General features: G+C 26.7%; 1 protein-coding gene across 1 annotated transcript in view; it reads left to right on the top strand.

Moving 5' to 3' along the window:
* The window catches only part of LOC107443645 (uncharacterized), a 92,703-nt gene extending 79,254 nt beyond the window's left edge, over positions 1-13,449 (top strand). The window contains exons 7-8 of the mRNA XM_021146422.4: positions 2,907-2,990; positions 11,267-13,449. Coding sequence (XP_021002081.1) covers positions 2,907-2,990; positions 11,267-11,649 — 467 coding nt within the window. The 3' untranslated portion in view covers positions 11,650-13,449. The remainder of the gene's footprint in view (positions 1-2,906; positions 2,991-11,266) is intronic.
* The last annotated feature ends 270 nt before the right edge of the window (positions 13,450-13,719 follow it).

Here is a 13,719-nt window from a genome sequence, read left to right as displayed (position 1 = left end):
CTTATCAAGTTTGGAACAATAATGTATTATCTGTATTAGTTTTTATGGCTGTTTACATTCTTATCCTGATAAACTATAAAACCATGTGTTTGGCGAAGCATGTCCTTTTTGGACCTAGTTCTAATAAACCATACTTTCAATTCTATTCAATAATGAATGAACTAAACCGCTTTTTTTATATTATAAGAAGAAGTCAAAAAATAACTTTATTTTAAGAGGGTTTTTTTACTTAGAGTAATAGGAATAAAGTTTTTTTTATATACATATCTTTATAATTAAAAACTTTATTTTTGTTGCTTACAAATATCGATCATATCGATTTATTATTTTAATAGATTAACCACGGTCAGTCTATTAAACTAACTATAAACTAATCTTTATCACTCTAGAATAATTTTCTAAATTATTTTAACTGATGTCAGTGACTGATTAGTCTGCTACTGATTAGTACTTTCTCTTATAAGAAAAAAAGTCTTATCTAGGTTACACGCCACGCTATATTCATCTCTTATTGTATATTTAATCATGATAGAAATATTAAATATATCATGACGCTACCAAAAAGAAAGATTAATTTATGATAGTACTAATTAAGTACTGATCCTGATGAGGTAACGAAGTTTTCATTTTCACTACTTGTTATATTTAATCCACATTACTTATTGGCAACGTTAGAAAGAGTAACCAAGTTAACAATTATGTACAAAAAAAAGTTTGAAAATACTTATTCTTATGACTTATATGCGTCGTTTAATAATGAAAGAAATACAAACGAATTTTTCTCGCTTAGGAAAAAATATAAAGCACAAGAAAACAAGAGAGTCACGGTGTGCTATGTTTTCGAACCTCGAGGGTACACTTGGCATTGCTTTGGAAAACATTGAAAGTCTTCTTCCTTGTCGAAGATGTTACGAAATTGGGGCGTGGTACCATATTTTACTTGTCACAGCAAAGGATTATTTTTATTTTTTATTATTTTAAACTGAAAGGCGTGAAAGATTTTGATTGTGTTATCGAAATATCAGCTCTTTGTTAAGGTCTTATCACTGCGTACTCTGGTAAAACAAGTAAAAAGATTAACTTGGTCACAAAGTCAACCTACTTGGCTTCTTATATGACATATTATTCGGTTTAAACAATAAATCCGAGGAAAGAAAATATTTATCAGAGACGTTAATCACAATAAATATTTTTAAGTTTTATTTTTTACTGATCTAGAATCTGTCTCAATTTTGCCGTAAGGTTTTACAGAAGCTTTTCAAATCAAATAAAAACTAGAGCAAAAATTTAGTCTTTTGTAAAAGTGTATTTGACCCTTATATTCTTAAAATTTTCCCAAACAATGTATCCTCGTTGTAAAAGATATATATATATATATATATATAACATGTAATAACATAATATATAAGGATATATATATAAAGATACTTAAAGGAAATATATAACATTCCAATCTTGAATTAAAAGCGTAAATAACTGGAATGATGTTAGGATAATATTATAAAATAATTTAAAGTCTATAGCTTACTTTTGATGTAAATTTCGAAAACATATATTTAACGTATTGTAAGGCTTTATCTGATTCATGAAAATATAAGTTTAGTTTTATATTTATTCATATTGATGAAAGGTTACTTTTTTAATCCATTGGGCTTCATTTTGACTCAAAAAAATCATACCATACGCAATAGTAAGATGTATTTTATAAATAATGCATTCTTTACTTTATTTTTCTTTGTCAAAAACAGCCAATATAGACTACTTCAATTCAATATTCATGAAGTTATTATTGAAAAATTGCTTTTATTCACTTCGATATTAAATGGTAATTGTAAAAAAAAATCAAAATATATAATTCACCACGTTGTTAAAAAGACAAAATTTTAGCGCTAAGTTTTAATCACTATGAATGATAATAAGTTTGAGCACTATGTAAAATACACAGTGTGTTGAATGAATAATTTGCCAAATACACATGGTGCTAAGCTAAGTGAATCATATGTAAAATACATATGGTGTGAGCTGAAACATTTGTAAAATACACATGGTGTTAATTGAAACATTTCTAAAAGCACATGGTGTTAAGTAAATTATTTGGGCAAGTTATCAGGAATATAAATTTAACTAGCCCGAATCATCTGCAGGAGAAGGTGATTCAATTTAATTTGAATAGCCTTGGGTTCATGTTTTTTTAAAAAAACTTTTAAAGGAAATGTCTACCATTATAAGAAGTAATCATTTTGAAAGGGGATATTTTTGATGAAAGAAATAATTAATATATAACTCTGCTGAATATGGTAAATTGTGTTACAAAATAGGTTTTTACACTAGAATAAAATATAATATTTATGAGGGGTTTAATGACTGTGTAACATAAAATTTTGAAATCTTTGAGTGGTACTGTAAGGATTATAATTCGCCTAACACAGTTAATAGATATATCAAAATTATGTTATACACATGGGATACTTCGTACTTTGTTTCACTCAATCAAACTGATTCGTTAAAATCTAGTTTCGAAAAACATTTTAAATAAGTAATAAACTAAACTACAATAATGAAGAGATAGTTATAAGTTAATAGAGAATATATTTCATGTATAACTAAATATGTGAAAATCATTACTTTCCTGAAAATTCTTTTGTCTAACATTTGTTTTTAAAATGCAGCTTTAGTAGTTTGAAAAGAGGTATGATTCTAGCAAATTTCTAAGAATACGTTTGAAGCCATTGGGGCGATGTGAATCGTTTGTGTAATTTTCTTACAATGAATAACATGAATTATATATTAATAACCTATGTATTATTTAATATAAACCAATATATTACAAAACATAAATTATATTTTAAAGAAATTGTTTGCTGAAACGTTGCATTGAATGTTATATAAGTAATTTTTATTTTTAGGTGATAAACCACATTCCTGCAAGCACTGTCATAAGCGGTTTGCGTTGGCTTGCAATTTAAGAGCACATTTAAAAACGCATGAAGGTAAGAACCAATTCATTTCAATTGTAAACATTTGTTTGCAAATTATGATTGTAATTTAACTTTTCTCACTTTTTAAATTTAATCTATTAAGAAAATTTCATCTTTGAAGTCTGAAGATCACTCTTGTTTCACTAAAAAAGTAAAGTTTCAAGTTAAAAAAAAATAGTACTTGCTTCTGAAATCAGTTTAAAGATACATAAAACCCCAAAACTAATCTAAATCTTTTCAAGGAACATTTTACGAGACCAAAACCTAAATTATTATTCTGAAAGAATGTTTATAACACCGGGATATTTGCTTAACCCTAACCTTCATAGCATTCATAAAATTAAAACTATTTCTTTCCAAATAGGAAATTGATTTGCTCCTCATAAATATCTTCAATTAATTTTGAAGCAAAGAATGTGTGAAAAGCTTTCGGCCTTAGAACAAAACCTGATTGTCTTAACCTGATAAAGAACGTTCACACATAGTATCGAGGCATATTAATAATTCATCAGGATTGTGAATTTAAGACCATTGCGTCAACAAAAAAATACAATTACAATCATTCAATGAATGATGAGTCTACAGTAAAAGTTTAAAGGGCGTATCTCTATCAAAAAAAGTTACTTATGAAATTCGAATTGAATAAATGAAATAAATTGTGAGCCCTGTAGGGCTTGACAGAAGTTCGATTGGTAGTTCCATCAAGAAGTGGATTTATTCCATTGCCTTTGGATAGGAAATGGAAGTGCATTGAAATTCAAGTTCGTCACCATATTAATCCTATTGAATTGATTAAAAATGAAAATCAATTCTCATACATCAATTCCTCTTTATAAGCATCCTTACTTTGTTGTTTTCATTTTTTTCAATTTTATACGACAGGTACGTTTAATCCATATCATGGCAAAAGAATCAATTAGAATTATTAAGATTTTTTATCATTATTTTTTTACGGCTTCTTTTACATTAACATTTCACTTGGCAAATTGGCAACAAGTCATCGATGTGATATAATTAGATGCTGGATTTGAGGAGTGGCTCGTATCAGCAGTGGTCAGCTGCTTCATATTATTGTTTTATTTGTACCAGCTATCATATTAATTTATGAGTACACTTCAAAACTTGAGAACTATTTAATTCAGTAGCTCAAGCATCATCAATAAGAATAATTTAATTTTCTAAGACTAGAATAACTATTATATGTAGAAGGCGTCTATTTAGTATGAATTGAATTAATTATACATAAGAATAAAATTATTCTAATATTGCCTATTAAACGCAATTGGTTGTAACTTTTCGTGTTTCGTTAGATGTATAGATGTTAGAAGCCGATTTTTTCTTCACTTTTGCAAAAAGGTTTTAGCGAAAAGTTGTTAAATCTTTTATTTTGCTAACTAATTTGATGTTGATTGACTGTTTAATAATTAATTGATTCAACTTTAGTTGCAAATAAAAACATGCAATAAAAATTATTAACTTCATTTTACTGAAATTTAAGTAATTCCAGTTCTTGTATTAATTTCTAATTTTATGTTCCATTATTAAGAATTCATTTTATTAAAAAAAATAGGCAATAAAATATATCAATTGGTATTCAAAAATATGCACAGCTTGTTTAGCAAGAAATATAAATTTAAAATTCTTATTTACATGTTAGAATGTGAGAAAATGTTTTCATTTTATAGAGATTAAAAATAAAAATTTTATATGCTTGTGTTAGTTTACATCATTTTTTTTTCTTTTTTTTTCATTGGAGAAAAAAATATCAAAAAATATGATAATAACAAAACAAAAAAAAAAACCAGAATGACCTATTCAATTTCGAGTCATTAAAAATGTGTATCTTTTTCTTAAAAAAAAATAATAATTTTCGCTTAGCTGTAATTAACATGCGCAAAAGCGAAGGAAACAATTAAAACTTATCTGAAAATTCGAAATAAAAAAAGTAGTCCTTGACTAATGAGTATCGCTTCAAAAATGTACAAATTGAAAGTAAAAGTCGACATGTTTCGAGCACTCAAAAACGGGAACCCATTTTCCAAACTTGACCGACGTGAATCTGAAGATACAAAAGTAATTTGAACTATGAAACGTAAAGTTTCCAGTGAAAAACGGAAAAATATAAAAATGTTTTTATGTAACCGTAAGTGATATCTTAAAGCATTTTAAGATCATCTATTTAATCATCTTATATAGTTGACAAATAGGTATCTATTTTTTGTTATTTTGCTGATAAATTGCCTCAAAAACAACATAGTTTTATATTTCAAAAAATTTGAAATAAAGTTTATAATAGTTTTAAGAAACCCAAAAAAATTCTTCATGCATAAAGATTCCACCAAGACTAAACATCCTACCATTGGCCTTTTTAAATTGCAGTTCTTTAAAACTTCTCAAAAGATAGTTTTTCGTTTTTCTTATTATTATTTCTAAGAATATTACGTCAAAGCTGGCGAACTTCACCTTGATTTTGCCGCCATTGAAACGCCAACGTCCATTCAAATGTCAAAATAAGATGATCAAACTGCAAATTAAATAATAATCGCCAGTTAAGCAAGAACTTTAGCAGTCCTTAATATGAATTAACTAGTTTCTTTGGCGATGAAGCATAACAAACATCCACTAATGAGTTTTTCCTTACTCTTTGAAGAGAACTAACAGTACCAGCTGTTGGCAGATACCTCTATTACTTGTTACATGCGATGGGAAGAAAAAATCCATATAACACCTCGACCTTTTACCTGTTATTTACATAATAACCGGTTTTTTGTGTTTTTATTTTAACTTGAACCCCCGAGTCGGGAGCTATAATAGGATGTTTAACTTTTGCTATTTACTGCTTTTAAAAGTAGTTTTTTTTCCCTCTTTTACTTTCAACTCATTTTTTTTTCATTTTCATCTCTTTTTTTTTTTTTTTCGTTTTCATCCATGCGTAGAAGCTAAGAATCTTTTAAAGACTGTTTTTAAAAGTGCCTTTTAGCGAGTCTTCTTAGTAATTATGTCCCTTTAAACACTGGTTGTTGTTTTTTTTTAAGAGATTTATATTTAGTTTACTAGGGTCATGTTAATATAAATTAATTATTAACACAGGTAAAGTACAAAAGATGTAAACATGTTTTAGAATTGTATTTGAAAGTGCATTTCAAAATTTTCTCTCTATAAATTTTAGAGAAACGACGTTTTAAGAGTGATAAAATGATAAATATCTGGTATTAACTAATTCCATTCTAAAATTAAATTTTGATTTGTTGTTGTTTGTTTGGATATTTTTGGCAACGCTGTAAGGTTTCGTGAAATGTAATTACATTAACACTCAACTGGGATTGTCTATAATCAATTTTAAAATAACAATACGTTTACGGAAAGTCTTAAATTCTGGAAATTACAATCTTAATGTCATTGATATTTAAATTTTTATGCTTTTAAAATAAAAATTACATTTTACTAACATTAATAAAATATTAGCATGTGCATTTATTATTATTTTTTATTTTATTCGTTCTCATCCTTCCGTGGAAGATAAGACTCTTTTAAATACTGTTTTTAAGAGTGCAGTTTTAGCAAGTTTTCTCAATAATTATGTCTCTTTAAGCACTAGTTGCTGCGTTACATTTTGCTTACTAGGGTCATGTCATTATCAATAATTAAATCTCGAATTACTGACACATGTGAAGTACAAAAATTGTAACCATAAGGGAGAAAAATATTTGCTCTCATTAAATTTCAAAGAAGCAGCTTTTTTTTTTAAAAAAAAATGATAAGCAATAAATATCTTGTATTAACTTAGAAATAATTTGATTTTAAAAATAAATTAGTGTCTTTCTTTAATATAAATGAAAGTTTCATTTTTTTCTTATTTAAGTAAAAAATAAATGTTTAATGAACATGGATAATTTTTGGCAACGCTTTACTGTTTCTTAAAATTATAATTGCACTAACATTTAACTCATATTTTCAAGAATTAATCTTAAAAAAAAGTAGTAGGTTTACGAAAAATTTTAAGCTAGTATCATTGTTATATAAATTTTCAAACTTTTAAAATAAAAATTACATTTTACTAGCATGAATATTAACTAAGCATGTACATTTTTAATCACTTTCAAATTTCTCATACACTGAAAAAAACTTCTATTAAATAAATATTTTTATCCAACAAAAATTTTTTTAAAATATCTAATACATCAATTTGTTAGCTAGCTATATTAAATTTTTTAGCTAATAGCTATTCTTGATTCATTTATTCTTTCATTTCATTTATTCATTCATTCCATTCAGTCATTTCATTTATTTCATTAATTTATATTCATCCATTTATTCATTTACTATTCTTCTTTATTCTACTCATATTTTAAAATAACTCTAATTCTCACATCCTTCACATCAATTATTTCAGCTAATTCTCGCATCAATTATTTCAGCAATGGTTTTTTGCAACTAATTAAAGAAAAAAAAGTTAATAGATTCTTCTAAACTTGACTTGCATTTAAAACTTAATTTTTAAAGAAGAAAACAAAAGTTAATAAAAGCCATTTTGCAAAAAGATTTTAACGAGTATGCATTTTTAACACTTTACATGAAAACAACGAATTAGTGACATTTAAAAAAAATTTAAATAAAACAAAACGTTTTGTTTTTCTGTATTATTGACGTATTTACGACTGAGAATTCACAAAATCTAATTTACTACACTTTCAATGATCTTTAATGTCACTTTTTAAAGTAATCACTACAAAAACTACTCCTTATCTTTTCCTCTTCAATATTCAAGAATCTTGATTTAGACATCTCCATTAAAAATATATTAATATGTCAGAACCATATTAAATAGTAAATTATGGACTGCAAAGTAAGATATAATACTGCAAATCTTAAACATTGACCCACTTTTAGTTCTAATACATGACCATCAGAACGTTCTAATTTTTTTCCTTGCTTCTTCTTCCATTTCTGTAAAAGGTCCAGCCCATTAATTTTTTCAATTTTTTTTTTATTCATTTTTTAAAAGCGTTAAAGATTCCATACACGTCTATCATTGATATGTTCGTTTGATAGGACGTAGAAAAAGCAAATCGGATGATGTGAAGAAATATTTTATCGATTTGAAATCGCAAGGAAATAATTAGAGATAATTGCAGATCTCAACGCAGTTTCTAAGGTAATTCAGTAAGAAATCTTCCATGGGATTTTTGTTTTGCGAAATCAAGCATGCGTTGAGTCGAAATAATGAAAATGCGCATGTGCATTATATTGATTTCGATCACTATAATACCAATTAATGAAAAAAGTTCTCATATGAATAAAACATAAAGCAATTTTTAAAAGTCAGCTGTTTTGACCTCTGTGAATATGCAACCTTGATTCAGATCCTTCGCAAAAACAATTTGATTCTAATTATTTTCATAACGCCAACTACTTTATTGTATATTACATTTTGCACGGTAAATACAGTGGATTAAAAATTATGAAAAATATTGTATTCATAATCAATGCTCAGAAATAGTATTTTAATCTGAAAATAAAACTTTCAATTTGGTCTGCTATAACAGAGATTCAGATTTCACTATTTGTAAAAAAAATCTTAATTATAAATATTCAGAAAGAGTAATCAATTCTTATAACACCGATTACATTTTTGTTCTGTTAATATAAATACTATACTATAAAATACATTATATTTTACAAATATTTATAATTATTGTAACAATGAAAATAAAAATTTGTTCTGTAGTAGAAGAAATTTAGATTTATTATATGCAAAAATATTATATTTATAATAAATATCCAGAAATAGTAATTTATTCGAATAATACAACTTAAAATTTGCTCAATTAATGAAGAGATTGGCATAAAAATATTTTATTAATAGATTATTTTAGAAAAAAATATTATGCTTATAATAAATATTTAGAAATAGTAATTTGTTCCACAAACTTAATGTGCAATTTTCATTTTAATACAGAGATTCAGATTTTATTGTATAAAAAAATATTATATTTATACTATTTATTCGGAAATAGCAATATATTCTAAAAACGCAACATAGAATATGCTGTGTCAATAGAGAGATAGAGGTTTATTCTAGAAAAGCGTTTGACTTTACTATTTTCTTTATTTTATCTTATTCTATTTTTTGATAAATAAGATTTCTTATGCTTATATACAATTAAAATCTGGCGCAGGAAAAAAGGTAACCAATTTGGAAATAGATAGTAACTAATTTCGGTCGTTAATGAATCCATTGGACTAGGGTTACTAAAATGTACTCCATCCCCTTATTTTCTGCTTGAACTTTTATTTTTACTAAAGTAGTCAAATTTTAAGAATTTTTGGGGAAAATTCATATAAAAATTTAATTTTGATCAGAACAAAATTTACTTTTAAATTTATTTTATAAAATTTAAAACTCCTTGAAGAGATTTTTTCCAGTATTTTCTTTCCCCAAATTTCACTTTTTCAAAAATTTCAAATTGCATTTTTCCCATATTTTGTAATAAAAATAAAAAAAAATCGATGAAAAATAATAGGATTTTATTATCTTACGTAACCACTGCTTATTCTCTATCTTTCCTTTTCGTCAACGAAAATATGTATATCACAAACCCCTTCCCCCTATAGGTGCTCACGCATTATTTATACGGCCCCTTTTCGTTAAAATTAACGAAACGAGATTCAGCTACCCAAGTGAAAAATTCGTAACTTTCCTATCTATGATTAACGCAAGAGAAACCGTGGAAAAAAACATAAATGTATGGTTTATTTGTGCTTTATCACATTGCTAAATTTTGAACATGAGCTGGTTTGGAAATTCGAGCTGGTTATGAAATTAAACGTTTAATTCGCAAAAAAAAAAATTAATAATAATAGCCCCATACATATATTTTTTTTAAAAATTAGTATTCCAACCTATTTTTTTCTGATCTATGAAAGAAAAATTGCATCTAATCAATCAATCGGCATTCTTTTACATCGATTTCAGGCTCAGTAACAGCAATGAAAAGACTATGAAGGCATTTTTTATTTTCTCAATTAATATTCTTGACGCATTTTTTTTCTCGTTTAAGAAAGGCGTGTACTGTGACGAGTCAATGTCATATCATCAAATAAACATCTTGTAGGCGCTCCTTTAACATGTAACATGATAAAAATCGAACAAAAAAACGGAACATCTCACAGGCTGGCACAGATAGGGCCATAACCAACCTTGATCTATATTTTGTAGAACCCTTGTACGATTTTTTCCTCATTTTTTAAACAAGGTAGGACCGAAATGTTTTACATTATTTTTTTATTCAAATGTAGCTATTATTTTTCACCAGTGATGGATTGTTATATTTTGCGGTGAGATTTTTTTGCATAAGTGCTAAAACTGAATTTTGAAAAGCTTTTCACTCACATAGATTCAATCTCCATTAAAATTGATACGAGTTTAAAGATAATAAAGATAATTTGAATCAACTTTTATAATTAATACATTGATTTTTATTTAGTCATTTCATAATTTAATTTAGTTCTTTTTATCTTCTTTTTTTTCTTAAAAGTCAAAAAAGCGCAGTAAATCACCATTTACTATTGATATATATGGTGCCCAATTAATTTTGATAGTATTTTCCAACTGAATAAAAAAAAAACTAGCTAAATTTAAGCATAAATGGTACCAATTTATTTCGTCCTGGAGAAGCTAAAAAATCACCAATGATATTGTTGACACCAATGATGTATTACGGTAATCGAAGTTAATTTAATTCTTTTAAAAATACTTATAAATATAATTAGTAGATTTGGTACATATTAAAATTGAACCAATAATGTGTAGTTTTAATAGAGATACTGTAGAAGTGGTTTTTTTCGGGCATTCGAAAGGGATAAATACCCGAAAAAAATTGCTTGATCGAGGTAAATTTTGGCAATTATGAATTGACTTCAAACAACATAATGCAAAATATTATTAAATGGAGTTAACCATTATTTTGTATGGATTGAACTATTGAAAACGCGTTTAGCTTAATCTAATAACGCAAAGCCACTGGCAAGCAGAAAAATTTATAATAGATAAATAAAAAATGTGAAACTAGTATTGTTTTAATTACTGTGATGGTACATGCCTGTCAGTTTTGAGTATGAGTCCGTAGTATAGTTCAGTTATGATTTATTGATTACTTACGTCTTTTTTTTTTCATCCCGTACAGAATACGGGTATTTAGTTTGATCTATATAATACTTAGTTTAATTATCTACATGAAATTTGTGTAACATGTTTTTTATAATTTCTTTTTTTTTTTTTTCATTAGGTGAACAACAAGAAAAATGCACACAATGTGGCAAAGGTTTTCCATCCGCTGCTAAAAAATTGACTCACGGATATTGCCAACCATGCTACCAAAATAGCAACGGGATAGCATTAACAAAGAAATTCGAAAGCCCTACCAGGGAAGATGATAGAGACTCAACCAGGTCACCAACTGCAGAATCTCCAACAGAAACTGTGAGTTCCATCAAACGGGAGAGATCACCAGATTTAGCTACCACTTCACCCACACCTCCGCCGCCAATGCTACTTGGCATGCTAGATGAAGTCATGCTAAGATATCGCGAAGCTGGTGGTATGATACCACCGTCATTATCGGCTCTTCGGTTTTTGGAAGGGTTACCGGTGATTTCTCAAAGAAACTGAACCAAAGTATCAGGAAAATATTATTAATTGTGATTACGATGTTTTTTTTATGGACTAGCGTCTTGTATGGACTGTAAAACTCAAGCACATATCTACAGCGCACTTATTTTGATGTACACTTGTACTCTTAGAACTCACTTTTTTTTGACTGGAGGGGTGTAGTAAATATTAGATGATTGTTTTATAAAATGTGTAAATACTAGTTTTTATTTTATGTTGGTCTTTGTTTAAAGACAACGTAAAAAAATCATTATCATTCCAATTTTAATTGTGTTGTTTCCTAGTATGTAGTTTTTGAAGATGGGAGAAAATCAAATTTCAATGTAATATTTATTTCACTATAAATTTTATTACGTTCTTTTTAGCCTATTTTATGTGAAAAGTACATAGTTCTCTCTGGAAAAATTGCAGGCGAAATCAATTATTTTTTTTAAAACGAATATTAATAAAGTATCAAAATGGTAATCTGAATAAAGTAAGATCAATTTAAAATAAAGCCTTGTTATGATCTTATTAATTTAAATATTTTCATGGGATTAAATTAACTGCATTTTTCATTATTTCTCATAGATCTTAAAGGTAAAATAGAATGAAAATTTTAAACTTAACTAGGGATATCAAACTTCCACTGGAAATTAAAATGAAAATTTAATTAAACATTGCTATAATAAATCATACTAAAATAACAGCAATTATATCAAATCAAAATGAAGAGATTAAGCAAAAATTTTATATCAGAATAGAAAAATATTCAAAATAGCTGTAACAGTCACTGTAAAAATTATACACTCTTAACCTTTTTGTATATAGATATATTTTTGTTAGGAAATATTTTTACAGGTTATTCAAACTTAACCAGTGAAATTATGATATTAAACCAATTATCATATCAGAACGAAAATCAAATTTCGATCAAAATGTTAAATCAAACAAAGAGATTAAATCAAAATAATGAAATTATGTCATACAATTCAAATGCGTCTTTCTTGTTAAAGTAATATATTGTTAATCTCTTGATAATTGTTAAAATGATATTTTATTATCGGATTTGTGGACGTATTTTCACTGGATATATTGTTAAACATGTTTGGCCCTTATAGAGAAAATGAAAAGATTATTCATCTTCACATCAGTATATTTGTTAAAAATTCAATTAATTGTTTTGAAAATACATAATTGTTAAACAAATTCTAGTGCTAAATATCATTTTTGGAATATTTTTATGACATTTGCTAAAGACAAATATGTTCTTTACAAAATGTGCCTTTTCTTTTTGTACGTAAAAAGAAAAAAAATATTTTGTACGATCTCTTTACTTCATTTGTACAAAGAAAACTGTGCCATCTATTTTTATACAACTTTTACACTTTGCGAATGCGTGTTTTACTTAATGTAAATCTCTGTGAGCAGTTTGGTCATTTTTGTGGAATCAAAACATTGAGCAAACTTTCTTCCGTCCATTGAGCAACAAAAATCAAAATGTAAATCATTCATTCAAAAATTTATGATGCAAATTTATTGCATTTGTTAAATATTTCATTATTTGTTTGTAATTATGTTTGAGAAATGATTTTGAATTGTATAATTTGGTTTACTGTTTTATATGGTGATGTTGAATTTGGTGTTTGTTAAAGAAAAATCAAAATTTCATCTGTTAAATGTAAAATATTTTCTTGGTATATTCTTCACAACAGTAATATATCATTTGTGTCTAGTCAGTGCCACATTTTTAAAACTGTATTACTTATTTTTGCTGTTTTTAGTATCCAAAAATTAAAATAAAAATGCTATTTTATCTAATTATAGATTTATTACTTTACTGTTTTGTTTATTTGCTATGTAATTAATTTTTCTTTCAAGATGAAAACTCAGCTGAGACAGACTTCATTACTTTGACCGAAATACCAAAAAATCAATCCTATCACACAACGAAAATTAATCATGTCACAAAATTCCCTGTCGGAAGGAATCAGGGTTCAGTCCTCGATTCTGCTAAGACCCACTGAATATATGCTCGTAAAATCTGCGGAATTGAAGTTTTGTTGTCGGTTACTGAGGAATGCCATGGGT

The sequence above is a fragment of the Parasteatoda tepidariorum genome, chromosome 8 (genome assembly GCF_982258835.1).
Source record: "Parasteatoda tepidariorum strain Cologne lab strain chromosome 8, Ptep-v5.0, whole genome shotgun sequence".
NCBI classification, from domain to species: Eukaryota; Metazoa; Arthropoda; class Arachnida; order Araneae; family Theridiidae; genus Parasteatoda; species Parasteatoda tepidariorum.
The sequence above is the reverse complement of the archived record's forward strand: the minus strand, read 5'-3'. Positions and strand labels throughout refer to the sequence as shown.